Raw genomic sequence first — 22,659 nt, forward strand, 5'->3', positions numbered from 1 at the left:
CACGCTAAGCAGAGCCCCTTGAGGCCCCCTACTGATGGGAAGTGGTGGAAAGAGAGGTTCTCCTGGGTTCTCATTATCAGGAATTCTCAAGTCCTGTTTCACCTCTGTCTGTCTACATACCAAATCTGAGCTGTTGCGCGCGTGTGAAAAAGTGAGCCGAGTGTTTCATTATGCAGCTCGACATGACTGAGAAACCGCAAACCATGTGACTCTTTTGGGTGGAATGGCTCACAAATGTCTCTGAAACATTCTAGAAATCAATTCTTCAAACATATTATTTTTATATCATTCACTGCAAAAGTCGACAAGCTTGTACAGATGTACACCGGAGTGTTTTACATGATTTATTTTGGAGCAATACCAGTGCAGCATCCTCCAGATTGAGGCAATAGGGTTTACAATATGCAGTAGAGGGTTATATTGAACATATAAACAATTGTAGCAGGCATACAGGTCCAACACTTACAGCAAAGCAAAGGATTGGGATACTAAGGTGTCCGTTCACATAATGTGACCAAATCTAGATTCTGGTAAATTGGAGAAGTTGTCAAATCCTATTATTACCATAAATGTTGTAAGTTTATGGTAATGTTTTGAACTCCCAATATGTTATGCTTGTGCTGTGTTTTACCAGTCAGTAAAATGACATTTCTGTATCTGTACTTGTTTTTTCTTGTATTCTTCTATTTATTGGTGCTAAAATTAGGGTGCGCGTTATAAAAGGGTGCAATAATTTTCCCTAGATTTTACAAGTAAATTTGGGGTGCGCATTATAGACGGGTGCACGTTATATTCGGGAAATTACAGTACATTATGTCAGAAACTCGTTCGGTATGCCTCCGTTCCGAACCGAACATCTCAATACAAATACATGTACCGTTTCACCCTTACTAACTACACATACGATAAAAAAAAAAAAAGACAAACTACGGCAAATTTTCATCTTGTTCTCGTTTCTTCAGACGAAAACTGGCGTTCGGCTAATCATTAAAGTAGCTTGTCATCGCCGTGAAAAAATTGTTCGTCGACGTAATATTTTCGTTAGCGTCATCGTTGACGAAAACAACACCGGGTACCACTGTAATTAGGATTGTTCCAATTATGTTTTTTTGCTCCTGATCCGATCGTTTTAGTTTGAGTATCTGCCGATCCCGATATTTCCCGATCCGATTTGCTTTTTTTTGCTCCCGATTCAATTCCAATCATTCCCGATAATTTTTCCCGATCATATACATTTTGGCAATGCATTAAGAAAAAAATGAATAAAACTCGGACAAATATATACATTCAACATACAGTACATAAGTACTGTATTTGTTTATTATGACAATAAATCCTCAAGATGGCATTTACATTATTAACATTCTTCTGTGAGAGGGATCCACGGATAGAAAGTCTTGTGACTTTGTATATTGTGACTAAATATTGCCATCTAGTTTATTTGTTGAGCTTTCAGTAAATGATACTGTAGCCATGCCCAAATGCATGATGGGAAGTGGAACCATGACTGTGCGTAGTGCTACCAATTGATATATCTTCTCCGTTGGGAAATAACATAAGGTGTTAAGAAAAAGATCAATTGCGACCTTGCTTCCCCACATTGCTTCCCATGATATTTCTAATCATAGGGAGAGGGTTTGTAAGGCTTTAGCCAATTAAAAAAAGGCTCCAAAGGCTGCCAAAATTCACTCTACTCATTTTACGCTGCCTCTTATCTCTCTATATAGGTAAAATGGCGCCATTACAGATTGAGCGCGACAATGCGTGAGTGGGTCGTGCAGCGCATGCATTAATTGCTTTAAATATTTTAACGTGATACATTTTTTAAAAAATTAATTACCGCCGTTATCGGGATAAATTTGATAACCCTACCTTAAGCCTAAACTAAAGACTCTGGATGAGTGTAACATATTATGTCTGTAACGTTAAATACAATTAGAAAACGATTTAATTTAAAAAAAATATATATATATACTGTATATTAAAAAAAGGCATGGCCGATAGTTTTTTTGCCGATTCCGATACTTTGAAAATGACGTGATCGGACGATCGATCGGGACATCTCTAACTGTAATGTTTACTGTATTTCTCTTGTTATTTACCATTTCTTTTTTCAGATCAATATATTAATTTATGCATCAAGTTTTGGAGGAAGATAATTAAATGCAACAAATACGACAGCACAGGTCATTCTTTTTGCCCTCCTGCCGTATACAGTATGTGACGTTGAACTGCAATGCCCTATTGAGAAAAAGATGATGATGGTGGACGCCGTCGGCTGCTGGGGTTCATGTGACTAACTGACTGTCTGATGCTGACACAGATATCTGCACTCATTGATTCATCTGTCATCTAGTGGGGGGAAGGGACATCTCTCTCTTTCTCTCATTCTCACTCTCTCTCTTTTTTTATATTTTTAATCCAAGAGCAACGGGAGCGGGTGGAGCGAAAACACACACATGCTTGTCAGCTGCGGAGTGTAAACAGAGCTGCACGACCACCAATCAGCTGCCACTCTTTAGCAAATTACAGGGAAAATTAGAGTGTGAGAGCAGGATGAAGGGATGAAGTGCAGATAGGGATGCGGAGAGAAGGGGAAAAGCTTTTGCCCAGATTACACAACAGCCACAGATTAGGGCCTGGTGCGTGGATTAGGAGGGTTTGACAAAAAAAAAAAAAAAAAAGTAGAGGCAGGGAACCAAACAAGCACTGCGTGTGTGCGTGAATGTGCGTGTGCAACCCTTCTACGGTTTGGTGTCTTCAGCCTTCTTTCGTGCTTTGAAAGATCAAGGTTATCGCCACACGCACACTTATACACGTCGCATACATGCACCCCCAAACATTAGAAATATATATGGAGTATTAAAATATCCCAAAAACCTCACGAACTCACACTGCGCTTTTTTGAAAGGATAAACGCACATCTGCCACACTCACGCCCACCGCTCATAAAAAAATAAATAAATAAACATTGTTGTTTTTTTATCCTTGATATAAGGATAAACTGAATTTAATCAAGTGTTTGTTTTCCTGTTTGTAAACATTTCAGATTGGCTTTAAAATAGGGGTGTGACAGTATGGGGCACCGTTTGTAAAGCAGCACATGCTGAAAATTCCGACAACATTTTCTCACATTTAGCGCCACACAGTGTTTAAAATGGTGTGAAATTTTTAGAGTCACTTTTTTTTTTCACATTTACAACATTATTTAGCAACTTAAATATTTTTTTTTAAATAAGAAGTTTTGGACCTCAATGTTTAAATCCAGAACTAAATATTTGATTCAAATCTTAAATTTATATCCTATATCCTAAATGTTAAATCAGGAACTAAATATTTTCTTTAATATGCAAATTCACATGACTGGAGACCGGAAGTAACAAAATAAAAGCTGGCGGAGCAGCTCAGATTGTCTGTTTACGTTGCTTGAAAATGAATAAAACCTACTCAACGGTGGCAGTCTGCTCTTGGATATGAGTCATTGTGATGATAACAATATATAGGTAAAATTCATATTTAGGAGAAACTATTTAAACAGTATTTTGTGTGCTCCAGCTTTTATTTTGTTACATCCGGTCTCCAGTCATGTGAATTTGCTTATTAAGCTAAATATCTAGTTCCAACCGTTTCCAGACTTTGCATTTAGGATATAGTATATAAATCTAGTATTTAAATTAAATATTTAGTTCTGGATTTTAACATACAAACGGCGCCCCATAGTGACAGTACATGAAAAAGGGGATATATCGCGATACTTCATAGCCCAAAAGGTCAAGAATCTATGTATCGTTTTAATAAGGTGTCACCATTTAGAAAAAAAAAAAGGAACCAACAAGTTACTGCCAAAATCTTCCATTAGAATAGCGTCTACGTTAGCCCACTGGCTGCCATTGACGGCGCTAGAAGTCCAATTCATTTTGTTGTTAATGTTGTCCGAGCGTTTAAGAAGATGCTCGCCACGCTAAAGTTGATGCTAATGCTAACATGAATGCTATGCTAACGTGGCGAGTTACATTTAGTGTGTGATGATCACTCGGCACAGACCAATAAAGGCTAAAGCAACATTGCATATTCTCTCTTGCCAAGATAAGAAAAGAAATCCTACAATGTGTTTCTAAACAAGCAAGTTGGAGTGAGGCTAGCTTGAAACACATCCTAAACTCCGGTGAGGATAGTGAGGGAGAGGCGCAGCACATCTCAAATGAGTGACATGACCCAAACACTGCTATGATGCAAGCTGACGTATTCCACGTACAATCTGAAAATGCCACGCATTGTGAACATACAGTGTATCACAAAAGTGAGTACACCCCTTGCATTTCTGCAGATATTTAAGCATATCTTTTCATGGGACAACACTGACAAAATGTCACTTTGATATAAGGAAAAGGAGTCTGTGTGCAGATTATATAATAGAGTTAATTTATTTTCCCCTCAAAATAACTCAAAATATAGCCACTAACTCATTCACTCCCAGCCATTTTCACCGGAGCAAGACCCTTCGCTCCCGGCGGTTTTACTGGATTTTGACTGATTTTGCAAGGCCCACAGAAAATTCTGTTCTATTGCTATATAAACATGGAACCCACCAAAAGATTAGACTCCCTTCTTTCAGCAGGAAAAAAGTAAGTTAATATGTTTTTCCATTCTTTAGAAATCAGCATTAGAAAATAGCTTAGTTTGAGTAATTTTCCATTTTCTGATGAAAAAACAGAGAAATTGAGCTTTTTGTGAAAGCATATATTTCAAACATAACTTTGACTTTAACACAGCTATTTTTTGCTTTAGTTACATCCCAAACATCTGAATAATGTTTTCCTTTTACAAAATAAGCTAAACAACAAGACAAATAGAGCTTTTGATAGCAAAGTAGCATTTTATTTACACATAACTAACTGAAAGATGACGCTGTTCCGGCTGCGACAGCCGGTAAAACTTTTCCTTCATCACCGCATGTCTCATAAAGATGAATTTTTTTGGGAGTCTCTGCGGGCTCTGCTTGCGAGCAGCACGGACTCAAAGGCATCGTCCGCTGCACTGGTGGTCCCAGTGGTTCTGCTCGGTCGTCCAGCGCCTGGCATCCCGGGCGTCCTACCGGTTGTTCTGCTCGGTCGTCCATCCGGTCGTCTTCCGCCGGCGCCCCAGCCATTTTATTGCTTTAAATGGATTTTCAGCTTTGTGCTTTAGAGCTAAATTGAATCAGAACCCAGAGATGTCTCTTTTGAAAAAAACCCCGTAAAACACGTATAAATACATGTTTGGGACACTGAAACAATTAAAAATAGAACATATTTATTTATTTATTTGTAAAATTTTCAATCCGAAAATAAACTAGTAGCTCGCCATTGTTGATGTCAATAATTACACCATGCTCACTCATGGTACTAACCCATAATATCAGTTGGACCCAAGCGCCAGCAGAGGGCGCCAAACACCCAAAAACAAGTAACAAGCGGACATTACACTGTGCTGTCATTTTAATCTGTTTGAGCGGAGCATGTGTGTTAATTGTGTCAAATATTTTAACGTGATTAATTTAAAAGATTAATTACCGCCCGTTAATGCGATAATTTTGAATGCCCTAACGAAAACACAACCACAATTTCCTTTATAGCGTCCCTACCAATGTTGAGACCAAACCTACGCCCTCGGTTGATGAAATATTTTCTTTATCGTCATCGTTGACGAAAACAACACTGCACAACTGGCAGTATTTTACCTTGAATTTTAACAGTCTTTTAACAGTATATTTTGAATATATACTGCCAATTATTAGTGGTCAATTATTAGCCCTGGAAAAAAACATGAACACCACATACTATTGTCGGCTTCATGACAGCCTCAGCATGACAATTGGTCGGTTGCCCTCAGCTCACCCGCTCTCTGGAGGGACCACTATTGCGTTTTGCATCGCTCAAAGGGCGTAATTGTGGTGCAGCGTGCTGCAAACCTGCGGGGAATAAATGAATATGTAAAGCAGACCACACATTAATACTTGTCTTTTTTTCACGGGTTTAAATAGAGACTCTTTCTATAATAAGCCTGTTTGTGTTGCAGAGCTCCTTGGAGCAGCCAAGCGGGTGAACGTCAACATCCAGGATGCAGATGGGTAAGAACTTAAGAAGCAACTTTTGCAATCGTGTAATGAAAAAAACATGTTATTCATAGATTTTAGTTGACCGAGCAAATTTATATCTCTACTCCAATTGCATTTTGTCTCTGTGATAAATGCTAAAGTTTCCTGGACTGCCTACATATCAAACCGCTTTTAGCACTCATCCTCAATAATGCATACTCAGACACCTCTAGGCCTTTAAAACCCATTACATCAGTGAAAAAAATGAGACACAATCCCTTTTTTGCCTGTTCTGCAAACTGCCCATTCCTCCACTGAACATTAGTGCAAGCTACCTACAGATAGTACATGACATTACATTTAACTTTTATAAGATGATAAGCAAAAATTCAGTATATCAAGTTAAATTTCACATTGTTACTTGAAAGGAAAAAAGAAATATTTGTTAATTGAAGCATTTTTATGTGACAAATTTCACATTATTACTAGGACTGTCAAACGATTAAAATTTTTAATCGAGTTAACCACAGCTTAAAAATTAATGAATCGTAATTAATCGCAATTCAAACCATCTATAAAATATGCCATATTTATCTGTAAATTATTGTTGGAATGGAAAGATAAGACACAAGACGGATATATACATTCAACATACTGTACATAATTACTGTATTTGTTTATTAAGACAATAAATCAACAACATGGCATTAACATTAATAGGGTTGTTCCGATCATGTTTTTTTGCTCCCGATCCGATCCTGATCGTTTTAGTTTGAGTATCTGCCGATCCCGATATTTCCCGATCCGACTGTTTTTTTTTTGCTCCCGATTCAATTTCAATCATTCCCATAATTTTTCCTGATCATATACATTTTGGCAATGCATTAAGAAAAAAATGAATAAAACTCGGACAAATATATACATTCAACATACAGTACATACAGTAGGTACTGTATTCATTTATTATGACAATAAATCCTCAAGATGGCATTTACATTATTAACATTCTTTCTGAGTGAGGGATCCACGGATAGAAAGACTTGTGACTTTGTATATTGTGACTAAATATTGTCATCTAGTGTATTTGTTGAGCTTTCAGTAAATGATACTGTAGCCATGGCCAAATGCATGATGGGAAGTGGAACCATGACTGTGCGTAGTGCTACCAATTCATATATCTTCTCTGCGTTGGCAAATAACATGAGATGTTAAGAAAAACATATTATGTCTGTAACGTCAAATACAATTAGAAAACGATTTGATTAAAAAATATATATATTAAAAAAAGGCATGGCCGATAATATTTTGCCGATTCCAATAATTTGAAAATGACGTGATCGGACCCGATCGATCGGGACATCTCTACTTATGACTGATGTCATTAGGGGTCATCTGGCAAATTATGTCACTAACTCCATGTATGTCCAGCTCGGATCTTTTACATCCATTTAAAAGTGAGATAACTTGCTGGATAACACTAAATGATATCAGTTATAAGCATTCATTAATGCTCATAACAGTCTCATGTCATAATAATGATTGTCTAATGGGTATTGTGACACCACTGTCTAATAAAGTGCTATCAAATATCATAACTAGCTATTAATGAAACAACTGGAACAGTAACTGAAGAAATAATTAGCAAAGAATGTGAATTTTGATTGGTATTTACTAGGGTTGTCAAACGATTAAAATTTTTAATCGAGTTGATCACAGCTTAAAAATTAATTAATCGTAATTCATCGCAATTCAAACCATCTATAAAATATGCCATATTTTTCTGTAAATTATTGTTGGAATGGAAAGATAAGACACAAGACGGATATCTACATTCAACATACTGTACATAAGTACTGTATTTGTTTCTTACAACAATAAATCAACAAGATGGCATTAACATTATCAAGATTCTCTTAAAGCGATCCATGGATAGAAAGACTTTTAGTTCTTAAAAGATAAATGTTAGTACAAGTTATAGAAATTTTATATCAAAACCCCTCTTAATGTTTTCGTTTTATTAAAATATGTAAAATTTTCAGTCAAAAAAATAACCGAGTAGCTCGCCATTGTTGATGTCAATAATTACACCATACTCACTCATGGTACTAACCCATAAAATCAGTTGGACCCAAGCGCCAGCAGAGGGCGCCAAACACAAAAAAAAAAACAATTAACAGGTGGACATTACACTGTACATTTACTGTACATACACTGTCATTTTAATGTGCGTGTGCGTTATTTGCGTCAAATATTTTAAGGTGATTAATTTAAAAAAAGAATTACCGCCCGTTAACGCGTTAATTTTGACAGCCCTAGATTTACATCTGTAGCACTGCAATGCATGCTAGGAGGCAGGTTGGACAACAATAGTGTTGACAGCAGGTGGCAGCAGAGGTTGACTTTCTACCCCAAGGGAGCAATGAGGGTCAAATGAAGCTTCTTGAAGCAATGAAGCTTTGCAGCCAATTGGTTCAAAGCTTCACGGTGGTTCATTTGGTCTTATGACAGTCATATGATGCCGCTGACAAATAAAGTTTTACCGGTTAATATGTTTTGGTGTAAATATCCCATAATACAGTGAGGACCACTGCGGCTTTTAGTTCAGTGCGGCTAATTTATGAACAAATGTCGTTTTCGTGTCAGATTTGGTGGGTGTCGGCTTATAGTCAGGTGCGACTTACTGTGCGAAAATTATGGTATTTATTTTTTTGGACGGGGGGGGGGAATGCCACGAGCTACCCACACTAGTGTTACGATCAACTGGTCGACGTAAAAACATCCCTGATTTAGCATATCAATTACCGTAATTTTTGGACTATAAGCCGCTACTTTTTTCCCTCATTTGGAATCATGTGGTTTATAGTCCAGTGCGGCTTATTTGTTGATTTATTTGGGTGAATAGGTAACGCTTTATTTGACAGTAGCGTCATAAGACTGCCATAATTATGAGATGATCTAATCTCATAATTATTTTCTATCTATCTATCTATCTATCTATCTATCTATCTATCTATCTATCTATCTATCTATCTATCTATCTATCTATCTATCTATCTATCTATCTATCTATCTATCTATCTATCTATCTATCTATCTATCTATCTATCTATCTATCTATCTATCTATCTATCTATCTATCTAAATGCTTATAACAGATGTCATGAAGTGTCATCCGGCAAATTATGTCACTAACTCCATTTATGTCCAGCTCAGATCTTTTACATCCATTCAAAAGTGAGATCATTTGCCGGATGACACTAAATTACATCTGTTATAAGCATTCATTAATGCTCATGACAGTGTCATATCATAATTATGACAGTCTTATGGTGCCACTGTCCAAAAAGTGGGTACCAAATACCATAACTACCAATTAATGAAACAACTGGAACAGGGGTCGCGTTAACCGAATATTTTCCGTCGTTGACCGATTTTTAAAAACGGTGACGGAAAAAACTGAAGTCCATCCATCATTTTGACCGGTTGCAATTCACACCCCAGACCACAGGGTAGCGAGTGGGCATATTAATTAGCTATTGTCTCTCTTGATGCATGACGTCGTTGGCCTTACTCTGAAAAATGTCAAGGCAACTGAGTGTCCGAAGTTTCTTCAAAAAGCCCCAAAACGACGATGGTGTTGATAAAAGAGGTGAAAAAACAGGGACTGCACAAGCGGGCACGCAATTCAAGTCCATGCGCACCAGGAGGAAAGTGTGAGACTACGTTCAGGCCACAGCAGGTGAACTGTTAATTTCATTGTTCAATATGCTACATATGGTAGGCTAACTAACTACTGGGGCCACAATCAGCTGTTTTTGTCCCTGCTGAGAAAAAGTTACATTTTCATCTGCTTGATGTGTGATGGCACGGTGTGGTTTCTCTGTTAAGCTTGTTCGGACAGAATATTAATTTAAAATGAATGAAAACTAAATACTATTGTATTTGTTGAAGCGGTATGTAATGTTAAGAGTCTTGTTAGCTGTAGGCGCACTATCCTAGACCCCTCACTATGCACTCGCGGGGGCCTGCGCTTGACAGTGACGTTCCTTATTCTCGCTATATGAATATACAACTCTAACATTTGTTAATAATACGCTCTGTGTGTAGTATCCTCCATCGCTTTTCCTTTTTAAATGGGCACTTATAAGCGAACGCAAGAAGTAACAACGGGAACATTTTTAAACAGGCATTTCACAGGAGAGCATTTCGACTCTTCGGCCAGTCATATAGCGAGAGCGAGTGGATAGTAAGGGGACCGCGCGCGGCTCTTAAGTGTCTCTGTCACGTGACTGTCGTAGCCGGTACCGCGCTCGGCCAAATGGACAAACAAGTACGGAAGGTGAATTATGCCAAACAAAGGGTCACCACAATGTCATTATCATCATTTTAAAAATTTAAGTGACGGGTAAAAATAGATTATGACCGGATTTTTATGACCCTGTCAGTCAAAATAACAGACAACAAAAAAGTCTAGCGCAACCTCTGAACTGGAACAGTAACTGAAGAAATAATTACCAAAAAACATGAATTTTGATTGTTGTTTACATATGTAGCACTGCAATGCATGCATGGAGGCATGTTGGACAACAACAGTTTTGACAACAGGTGGCAGTAGAGGTTGACTGTCTCACCCAAGGGAGCAGTGAAGGCCAAGCAATGAAGCCAATTGGTTCAAAGCTTCATGGTGGTTAATTTGGTCTTATAACAGTCGTATGATGCCGTTGTCAAATAAAGTTTTACCAGTTAATATATTTTTTTGTGTAAGTATCCCATAATACATACATAACAATAATACATAATACAGGACTGCTGCGTCTTATAGTCCATTGCGGCTTATCGATGAACAAATGCCGTTTCCATGCCAAATTTGGTGGGTGGCGGCTTATAGTCAGGTGCGCCTTATAGTACGAAAATTAGGGTAATTAGGTTCATATTCATATTCATTATTCATAAGAAATGTAGCCCTGACCCCCGTTCACCCAATCTGTTCGGTCTTATTAATGTCCCATCCTGAACAAAAAGTGTACATGCAGGTTTCGCTGTTATATCGTCCGTACCAATGTTGAGACGAAACCTACGCCCTTGCATTATTATTATTTCTTTTACGCCAACTTTTACTCTGTTACCGCCAATGAATATCGGCTCCAAAAATCGGTTATCGCCTCCCTTTAACTACTAATATGGAAAACGAGCAATTATAGTGTGTCCTTGATACCCACTTGCTTAAACAAGTTTAATTTTGTCAGTCTATCAGCGTTCGCTACAATGCCCAATTCTCAATTTTGGGCTATTTTTAGACTTTGTGATTGGTTCATCTTTATGTGTGCACATGCTTGGTTTGTCATAGTGTTCCATTTGGCCTCATACTTTTTTTTTTTTTTTTTAAACACGTTGATTGGAACCACATCATCGGCCCCGACCGTTTGTTTTAATGACTGTCGATTGGTCGATCGGGCTCTATATTCACAGGGGATCCATTAGATGCTCACACACACGTACACACGTTGGCACTGTGTGTGTACGGTTGGCTCTAGGGCAGAGCGATTGCTTATTAATGGAAGTAGGTCATTTGCACCCCCTCGTCTCTCTCGCACTGAGCCGAGGGGTGGAGCTGTTTTACGCCAAAGATTATCTCGGTTTCAAGTTATGCTCTGAATTTACGCATGTGTGTGTTAACGTATTCTCACCTGGTGTTTGTATGTGCGTAGGTTGTCGCCTCTGCATCACGCCGCTCTGAGTGGCAACAAGGAGATGATCGCGTTGCTGCTGGAGGCTCAGGCAGCAGTGGACATTAAAGACAATAAAGGTAATTTAAAAAATTACATTTGCATATTGCGTCTCAAATCATTGCCTGCCATTGACAACGATAGATGTCCAGTTCATTTGAAATGGGCGGACACGCTGTGGATGCTCATCTTTCAGTACTATTGAAGGCACTAGACATCCAATCCATGTTGACATGGGTTGGACGTCTAGGACCGTCAATGGTAGCTAATGAGTTAAGGGGCTGCAACAATCACCTACAATACACACTAGAAAATTTATAGGTGTGAGAAATTGCATTTGTTGTGATAATAAGGCAGATAAACCAAAAACGAAAGCAGAAATATGTTGCAATGTTGTCAATTTTAAGTCCTACACCTGAAAGACCTAAGTTTTGATTTTATTAGAATACGTTTGTTATGCTGAGGGGAAATATTTGTAATGATAATTGGGAAAAAGTTGTAATAGGACAGGGAAAATGATTTTTTCCCCCCGTTTTAATTAAGACATCATATAACAGGATTACATACAGTTGTTTTTTTTTTCCAGTTTTATGAAATAAAAGCAAACAGTCTAAAGTTTATGATGTTACATTGCAAGATATTTTAATATTTTAATTATAATTTTACAAGACAAAAAATAGAATTGAACTAGAGTACAAAAACAACAAAAAAAACTGCAATTTTCAGTACTACAATTTTTTTTATGACAATAGTTTATGACAATAATATCTTAATCTGACTAAATATAAACAATATAAATATAAAAAAGTGTGGAATTTTGCACGTCCATGCCATTGACGGCTGCGCACGTCCAAATTTTCCATTCATTTTAAAACGTTTTTCTGCCAGTCAAAATGAATGGATAAGTTGGACGTTCATATGGCCACTATATGGCCATATGCCACTGGCATAGCCTGACTTGGGTGCCAGTTGAATGTCAATGCGCTGTAATGTAAAGTGTATGGTCAAAAATCACAACCACACATTCTTCTGTCATTCAGATTGAATGGAAAATTTGGACGTTCATAGCCGTCAATGGCATAGCCTGACTTTGGTGCCAGTTGAATGTCAATGCGCTGTAATGTAAAATGTATGGTCAAAAATCACAACCAACCGTTTTTCTCCCATTGAAAAGGAATGGAAAATTTGGACGTTCACAGCCGTCAATGGCAGAACCTGACTTTGGTGCTAGTTGCATGTCAATGCACTAGAATGGTATGTGTATGGTCAAAAATCCACACGTTTTTCTGCCATTTAAAATTAATGGAAAATTTGGACGTTCATAGCCGTCAATGGCATGGACGTGCATGGCCTGCAAAAACGCCATATACAAAAAAAAAAAAAAACATGCCACATACCAGACACATGCCAAAATCAATTTTGCCACATACCAAAAAAATACCACATGCCAAAAAAATGCCACATGCCAAAATCCATTTTGCCACATACCCCCCAAAAAATGCCACGTGCCAAAATACATTTTGCCACATGGCAAATATCACTTTTCGTTCTCGGCCCTGCTGTTTATTTGACAGTAGCGTCATAAGACTGTAATTAAACCGTCATAATTAAGACATGGCTCTGTCATGAGGATTAATGAATGCTTATGACAGAAGTCATTAGGCTAGGTTCATGGCGCAGGTCTTAATGCACAAATCCGATTTTTCTTCATATCAGTTTTTTCGGCGTGCCCGTTCAGACTGCCTTTTTCCATTGAGCCAGTAAATCTAGTTCGCATGTGCACTAGCATCAAAACAAATGATTACGCATGCTGGCTCTATGTCATTCTAGGGCGATCATATTTTGATTTCCAAAAAGAGGACACAAATAGCAGACATAAATAATCCCCATTTAGTCTCATATTCAAAGTTTATATGGATTGATAGAACGCATGCGCGCACTGTGACTCTCAGCCGTATAAGCAACATCAAAATACAGTACTGCTCATTTGGCGCACAGAAAGAAAACTGAGCATTCTCAGGGCTTACCCCCCACCCCCATTTATTTATTTTTTTAATGGCTGTTGTCAAGCCTGCCTCTTCCCTAAAATTCGAGTTCAAGCTAGGCGCTAACACTAATGTACTGCTCTATCGCTGCCGTCCTCCGTGCCTCTTGCTCTTTGCTGACGTAATTGCTGCGTGAATTCCGATTGGGGAAGCTTGACAGTTTGGACCGCTGCCACATTCTGTAAAAATGTGGCCCAGATCGGATTTTAACCACATGCAAAAGTGACCTAGATCGGATGTGAAATGGTCCACTCTAGGGCTGCAGTTATCGATTATTTTACTAGTCAATTAATCAATGAACTAGTTAGTTTGAATAATCAAGTAATCGGATAAGGAACATAAAAAAAATTAAAAACCTGAGCTGAGCCTCAAACAGTATTAGAAAAATAAATAAAAAATTAGGATTTAGAAGAAATTAAAAAATGGCTTACTTACATACCAAAAGTCCGCTAGCTTAAATGCTATAAAATGCTAAGGTTTTTTTTTTGTTTTTGTTTTTTTTACAATGCTCTTCACAAATGATTCGATCACATATAGCTATAAACTAAATTATGAATGCATTAATAAAACATTAGCGCAAACAAAAAACCTAGCTTATGTTGGTCTTAATAGGGAGCAGCTGGATTCAGCAATGTGAAATGAGTTATATCATATTCACTGCTGCCACTAGTGGGCACTGTATCCCCCTAAATCAATAAAACTAAATGCAAACACTTTCAAAACAAACCATTACAACACCACTTTAGTTGTACGAATACTTGAGGTGGCAAAATTTAATTCAAATCATTTTACATATCGAATTACTCGAGTTAATTGATTAATCGTTGCAGCACTAGTCCACTTTTATGCCTCACTCGAATTGGAAAAACACGAAAAAAATCGAATTGTGCATTAAGACCTGCGGTATGAACCTAGCCTAAGTGTCATCTGGAAAATTTTGTCATTTACCTCCATAATTATGAGTCTTTTATGAGTCTTATGACGCTACTGTCGTATAAAGTCTTACTATATTTTTTCAACTGGATTAAAATCCTTTTCACTACCCGTCCTCGAAAGGTCTTTTGTAGGTGATGTTTGTGAAAATGACTTGTGGCAATAAATAGAAAAAAAAGCCCTTGTTATGTAATCAAAAGGTGAGCTTGCTGAGAACAGAAATAATATTTGTGCAAAGCGACAGATTTGTATGCACAGCAAACAGAGAGCAGAAGTGAGTGCGAGAGCCAAGAGGAAGCAGAGCAGCCCACCCCCCTCTTGCCTGCACCCTCTTCTAAGATCTCCATCCATCCCAGTCTGGCAGAGTGGTACGAGACAGAAGTCTCCAGGCAGATGGGAGATGTAAATCCTCCAGGATGGAGGACTGGCTCGTCCCAACTCTGTCATGGACAGAGTGTCTCGAAATGGACTCGAATGACGCTGCTGCCCCCTCCCCGATTGAGTCGCACCTCCTGGAGCAGTTCACCACAGAGGATGTTGCGAGGGAGCCATCAATTATTTCTCTGTTGCTTTCCTGAAGTGATCTAGGAGGCTTTGTGCACGTATGTGTCGTATTTATAGATTTATAGAACCAATTTCAGCCGCTGGGGACGAGCCTATGCTTTTTGACGCATTATTGAGTCAGGGGTCCAAAATTCGACCTTGGGGCCTTCGGTTGCCCGTATGGCTGAGGTTTGTGTCATCAGAAACTCAATATGAGGATTTGCCGATACTAAGTACAGATCCGATACCTCGGCAATTTATTAAGAGAATGAATGAATTAATTACTGATAAATAAATAAAGTAGCATTTTATAAAATTATTAGGGTTGTTCCGATTATGTTTTTTTGCTCCCGATTTGATCCCGATCGTTTTAGTTTGAGTCTCTGCCGATCCCGATATTTTCCGATCCGATTGCTTTTTTTTTTTTGCTCCCGATTCAATTCCAATCGTTCCCGATAATTTTTCCCGATCATATACATTTTGGCAATGCATTAAGAAAAAAAAAGAATAAAACTCGGACGAATATATACATTCAACATACAGTACATAAGTACTGTATTTGTTTATTATGACAATAAATCCTCAAGAGGGCATTTACATTATTAACATTCTTTCTGTGGGAGGGATCTACGGATAGAAAGACTTGTAATTCTTAAAGGATAAATGTGACTTTGTATATTGTGACTAAATATTGCCATCTAGTGTATTTGTTGAGCTTTCAGTAAATGATACTGCAGCCATTCAACCCAAATGCATGATGGGAAGTGCAACCATGACTGTGCGTAGGGGCACCAATTGATATATCTTCTCTGCGTTGGGAAAGAACATAGGGTGTTAAGAACATGATCAACTACTACCTTTCTTCCCCATATTGCCTCCCATGTTAATTGTAATTGCTGAGAGAGGGGCTGTAAGGCTTTAGTCAAATAAAAAAAGGCTCCAAAGGCTGTCAAAATTCTCTCTACTCATTATACGCTGCGTTTAGCTCTCTATATATTGGTAAAACGGCGCCTTTATAGATTGAACGCGGCAATGGGTGAGTGGGTCGTCCAGCGCATGCGTTAATTTTTTAACGTGATTAATTAAGAAAAAATAATTACCGCCGTTAACGCAATAAATTTGATAGCCCTACTTTAAGCCAACGTACGTACATACGTATGTATGTAGTTTTACTACAGTCTAAAGAGGACAATGGTTTGAGGCCATTTTATTAATAAATCAGATGAAAAAGGAAGAAGTCTGATTATTAAGGCGTCGTTCACTAGCTGTCTAGCTTTGGAAAAAGTAGACGCTTCGGAGTGAGGACAGCATAGACAGATTTAAATGACTGTAGAGTGAAATGCCCACTACAGTCCTTATATATGTTAAATGTATATATCCATCTTGTGTCTTATCTTTCCATTCCAACAAATTATTTTACAGAATATATATATAATTTACAGAAAAATATGGCATATTTTATAGATGGTTTGAATTGCGATTAATTACGATTAATTAATTTTTAAGCTGTAATTAATTCGATTAAAATTTTTAATCGTTTGACAGCCCTAATATATATATATATATATATATATACATATATATAAAGGCCGATATTTTTTGGGCAATTCCGATACTTTGAAAATGACGTGTTAAATAAAGCGATGAATTGCAATGTATCTTTTTTATTTAAAGCAAAACTAGGTAACTTTTCAACCTTTATAAAATATTTTTATAACATTTGTGAGAATATGTTGACTCACTAGTTAAATGACACCTCTTTTATATCTTGAGGGGTTTCTGTATCGCTTTCACCGCTACGAATTATCTTTGAGGAGGGTGCCACACAAAAAAAAAAAATACAAAGTACTGAGTGCTTTACATCATACGTCACTTCACCCATCCCCCATGCATTATAAAGACGAAAGTCGATGCGAACGCTTTCGCGCGAATTCTACAAAAATGGCAGAGCAACAAAAGAGACAAAAACTTTTGTCCAAGGAGGAAAAAAAAGGGATGAGACCAGGATAAAAGCATACTCAAGAATAAACTTTCACTTGCTGGTGTGACGCCAAAGCCCCACCCCCAACCGAACTGTGGGGTGGGGGTTTTAGTCACACTAAGCCACAAGGTTGCTAACCATCATATGCTATTGTTTAGCCACAACTGGATTCATTACCTTATTAATCGTTCACACAGCCGTTGGTAACAGAAATGTTCAATCCATGTGCAGGTGACCGAGAAATTGATTGTTGATTGATGATTTTACGACACTGTGCGGGTGTGCGCTGGTCCTCATGGAAAACCCAGTCTTCCTTAAGGCAAAAACTACCGCTTTTGTCCACCGGCGTTGCTAAAATCAACCAAAACTGAAAAGTTACAGTACATAGTGTTGCTTTAAATTTATGCTAAAGCTGACGCGAATGCTACGCTAATGCTGCGAGTTACATTTACTGTGTGTTTCTTACTCAGCACTGACCTTTTGTCCATCGGCCTCGCTAAAATCGACCTAAACTGATAGGTTACATAGTGTCTTATAAAAAATGAAACCAAATATAAAATATTATTTAAGATTTTCTTTCCTATTTTTGTCAATTTTTGTAGTTTAAACATTGTAAAATAATATAATACGATATTTAATATTAACTAATTGCCTACCAATCCAAAGACAACAATATACGTCTAATTCATTTATACTGGGGGGACTAGCTGTGAATACTCATTTTTTAGGTGACCAATCGAGCTTTCATTTACCCTTCCTAGTCAAAATGTCTAGTGCCTTCAATGGCAGCCAATAAAGCATGTCTAAATGTAAAATATTTTCATACTTCAGCATTATCCATCTTGCATGATGCTTTTTTAGCATTAGCTTCGCGTGGCAACTAGCAAAACAAGTTATTTTATTTTAAAGGGATCAACAGATCGAAAGACTTGTATTTCTTAAAAGATGAGCATTATTATGAGTAAAAATAATTTGATATGAAACCCCTATTGATGTTTTCATTTTTATACAATTTGTATAATCAGTTGAACTAGTAGGTCGCCATTGTTGTTGATGCCGTAGGGCGGTGACATCACATAGTTACACTGGCGGACTTCCAGAGTGTAACTCTAGCGACATAAACATGTTGTCTGTTCAACCCTTTCAATTTGAACCCGATAGGATCATTAATGAGCATGACAGCACTGTTGATATTTCACAAAACAAGCAGCAAAAGCAAAATGAACAGGAAAGACGGGATGAGACGAGAGGAGGAAAAAAAAACGGTGTTTTGTCAAAATGTGCGACACTGGCAAAACGTCCTACAAGTGCGTTCAGCTTGTTTTGTTTAGATGCATACAGACAGAACATACTAAATATGCCTTAAGAAAATACTTAAACGTAGTAATATCAATTAAGGGTGGTTTAAATATGGTATGTGACTAATGTGGTCAACAGATCAACAATCTACCACAAGAAAACACAATGCTTAAAAGTATGAGAGGGAAACACATGCAAAAAGTATTTTGAGGCAATGAAAAGGTAATAAAAGACTCAATAAAAACAAATAGTAAGTACTCGTCGCTTTTAACCGATGAGCGCATATGTTGGACGTCTCGCCGCGTAGAAGGAATTGCAGTGACCCGGCAGTGTTTGTGACAATCTACATCATCAACCCGAGCGTCCATTGCACGCATAAAACACGGTGCCCTCCGTAGGTCAAAACATGTACTAAATATTATAGATTTTTAAATCAATAGGCAATATTTTATGTTTCTAATAACCTATATTAGTAAAAGAGAACAATTATGGCATATCAGAGCCTAAAAGTCCAAGGTTCCCTTTAAAAATATCCTCGTCCATCTTGATTATTTTGTTGCTTTGTAGCCCTTAAAAACAAAAATTAATACTGCACATTTTTAGAAGCATAACATAAAGTGAGCCCACTTCCTTCTTCCTTCCCTTTCTTTTTTTTTATATGTTGCCCTGCGTGCCAAACGTTTGGACATCCCCATATCTACTTCAGCAGCCAGCAGCTAAACGTTGCATAAGACGCCAGGATCAGGTGGCCGACCTTGGCATCCCCGTCGGTTCCTACCTAAGGAGAAAAAAAAGACAAGACAGACTGAAAAGTAGCCAATATACTGAGCCAACATGCTTCCTGTGTGGGTGGAGATACTTCTAAATATAGTAAACGGTGTCTAATGTTGTGCCCACGTTGTCTACGCAGAATTTCCTGGCATAATGCTTTTGTAAAGTGCTCTCTGACCAATATGTGTCAACGCTGTTGGCTTTTAAATGACACGTGGAGCCATGTGGAGTGAATGAACTGACGTACCTTTTCCCTACTATCATTCATAAACATATATAATCAGACACTGACAAAATTACCGTATGCTAAACAGTTAGCAATTGCGATTAGCATTAGCACACTAGCTTTTGCAATTTTAGGTAAAAAATAACCCCACTACCATTCACCTCACATGTGCATTTTGTCATACTGTATGTGCATAGTACATTATTTTCGTCTTCAAAGTTACTTACACACAATGCTTTAGCAAGAATAATCCAGGAGAAAATGTGTTTAGCTGTTTAGCAAGTTCCAATTTCTAACATTCTTAAAGAAACTTCCAGAAAGCTATCAAATTTATGTTGAGAGAGTGAACTATAAAAAGTATTTTATTGTGTTGATTAAAGTGGCGCTGTGAGCAATTAAAATGTTTTAGCGGTTATATTTACAGTATTTACTGGGAACTTTTTTTTAACGTTTGTGAACAATTGGAGAACTTGAAACAATGATTATATCTCAAGAAAATAACAATAACCCAAAATGATGACCCACGGGGAACCCACAGTTTAGTTATCTGTTCCCACAGTTTACTAAACTGTACCCCAGTGTTGTTTTTGGTAATTTTTGTCTTAGTTTTAGTCTTTTGGACGATAAAACTTATTAGTCTTGGTCATATTTTAGTCATCTCAAAATGTGTTCGTCTAGTTTTCGTTGACAAAAAAACCTCAAGACTAATTTAGTTTTGTTTTAGTCGATGTTTGCTAAAAATGTTTTTGTCTGTAAAATAATTTAAAAGAAAAAAAAAAGACTCCAAAACTCATTAAATAAATAAAGGTTTCCAATTATTTCGAATGAATATTGACAGACGAGCACATATTGTAGGGTCTATAAGGACAACGCCAACTTGGTGATAATACACATTCAGCAGGAAAACAGTACATTATGTTAAATTGATTATACCATTTGGACGCCGCAAACTATGTAAAAAAAAAAAAAAATTTAAAAATAAAAATTATTTAAAAAAAAAAGTTTAGGAAGACGCTATCCGTTAGCATTAGCCTAATGTGAACCCGAATGCTACATTAATGCTACGAGTTACATTTAGTGTGTGATGATCCCTCAACACAGACCTTTAAAGGCTAAAGCAACATTGCATACTCTCTGGCTAAGATAAGAAAAATCTTACCGTGTGTACAAGCGTTGAGATTGGAGAGTACACTGCACTGGTGAGGGGTGGGCGCAGCACGTCACATGAGTGACACAACCAGACACTGCTACGATGCAGGCTAACTACACAAAAAATTTCACACATTGTGAACATGTGACAGAAATTATTGCGCATGTTCGTCACGTTCTCGTCTCGTCAGATGAAAACATTAGGCTTATTATGTTTTAGTCTCCCAAAACACGTTTTTTTTTTCGTATAAAAAATTGTTCGTTAACGAAATATTTTCGTTATAGTCATCGTTGACGAAAACAACACTGCTGTACCCACAGATTACTAAACTAAACTGTACCCACAGTTTAGTCATCTGTAGGTGCCCGGTAGGCCTGAACGATATTGGAAAAAACTATCATTGCGATTTTTGTGGGGTTTATATTATATTAAAACTAGGACTGTCAAACGATTAAAATTTTTAATCGAGTTAATCACAGCTTAAAAATTAATTAATCATAAGTAATCGCAATTTAAACCATCTCTATAATATGCCATATTTTTCTGTAAATTATTGTTGGAATGGAAAGATAAGACACAAGACGGACATAAACATTCAACATACTGTACATAAGTACTGTATTTGTTTATTATAACAATAAATCTACAAGATGGCATTAACATTATTAACATTCTTTCTGTTAAAGGGATCCACAGATAGAAAGACTTGTAGTTCTTAAAAGATAAATTTGAGTACAAGTTATAGTAATTTTATATTAAGAAAAAGAATGTCTCCTGCTCCGACCAAATGCATGATGAGAAGTTGGGCAACCATGACTGTCAGTAGTGGCTGCAAATGGTATACAATATGTTCTGCGTTGTGTTCAATTTGGCGTGTTAAGAAAAGATCGTCTCTTGATTCGCCCAAATGCATGATGGGAAATTGGGCAACCATGGCTGTTAGTAGTGGCTGCCAAGCTTAAGCCAATAAAAGGTGTGGTCCATTGAACGCATGTGTCCACTCGCGTTTCTCTGCCTTTTCACTCTCAATGTGCTAAAAAGGGTCATTCCGTGTATGCGTTAATTGCATCAAATATTTTAACGTGATTAATTTTAAAAAATTAATTACTGCCCGTTAACGCGATAAATTTGACAGCCGTAATTAAAACTATATTAAAACTAGAAGACTTTTCACAAAATAACTTGAATAGCTCTGTTTGGAACATTGCGATATATTTTGCCAAGGCTTCAAACTTACTTTTTTCATTGGTTGCACCAGCACAAAACTTTGACGTTCACGCTGCCGAGAACAGCCTCTCACTTACTCAATGAATGACTTGGCACAGTACACTTCTGACTGGGCTGCAAGTTTAACGCTGATTAACGCATTTGTGCCTTTGATTGTAGAGCTACCGAGGTTTCTCAGGCCAGATCAAAGCTACAAATCTGTCAATCATCATTAACATTAAGTACCAAATGCCCGCTGCATTGGTGACCAAGAAAAACAGTTTGGTCGCACTGCCTAGCATGAGGGAGAGTGAGAGTGAGAGGCTGTGGCGCTGTTGGGGCATGGAGCAGAAAAACATGAATATATTTTTGTAATTAAAAACCTGATCCTTTTCAATCTATTCCGATCCTCTGAAAAATGGCGCAATCAGCCCGAATTCCGATCACGTGATCGGATCGGGGACTTCCCAAATTTAAAAAATACCGTTTAACCCAGGCTTGCTGTATATAAAAGGGATCCAGTATCTGCACACTTTTCTGAAGTAAAACAAAAGTTTACATGTTAAAAAAAAAAAATTACCAAAAAAAATTGCACGTCTTTCGATGTAACTATCGCGCATGCGCACATTGCGATCGTGATGTTTAAATGATACAGTGATATGAAAAAGTATCTGAACCTTTTGGAATTTCTCACATGAACACC

At 37.5% G+C, this 22,659-nt stretch overlaps 1 protein-coding gene across 4 annotated transcripts in view; it reads left to right on the forward strand.

Moving 5' to 3' along the window:
* The window catches only part of LOC130920156 (caskin-1-like), a 115,609-nt gene that overhangs the window by 15,537 nt on the left and 77,413 nt on the right, over positions 1-22,659 (forward strand). For all 4 annotated transcript variants that reach the window (XM_057843106.1, XM_057843107.1, XM_057843108.1 and 1 more), the window contains exons 2-3: positions 6,058-6,109; positions 11,785-11,882. In XM_057843106.1, the coding sequence (XP_057699089.1) occupies positions 6,058-6,109; positions 11,785-11,882 (150 nt within the window). The remainder of the gene's footprint in view (positions 1-6,057; positions 6,110-11,784; positions 11,883-22,659) is intronic.

This window comes from Corythoichthys intestinalis, chromosome 8, assembly GCF_030265065.1.
Source record: "Corythoichthys intestinalis isolate RoL2023-P3 chromosome 8, ASM3026506v1, whole genome shotgun sequence".
Taxonomy (NCBI): Eukaryota; Metazoa; Chordata; class Actinopteri; order Syngnathiformes; family Syngnathidae; genus Corythoichthys; species Corythoichthys intestinalis.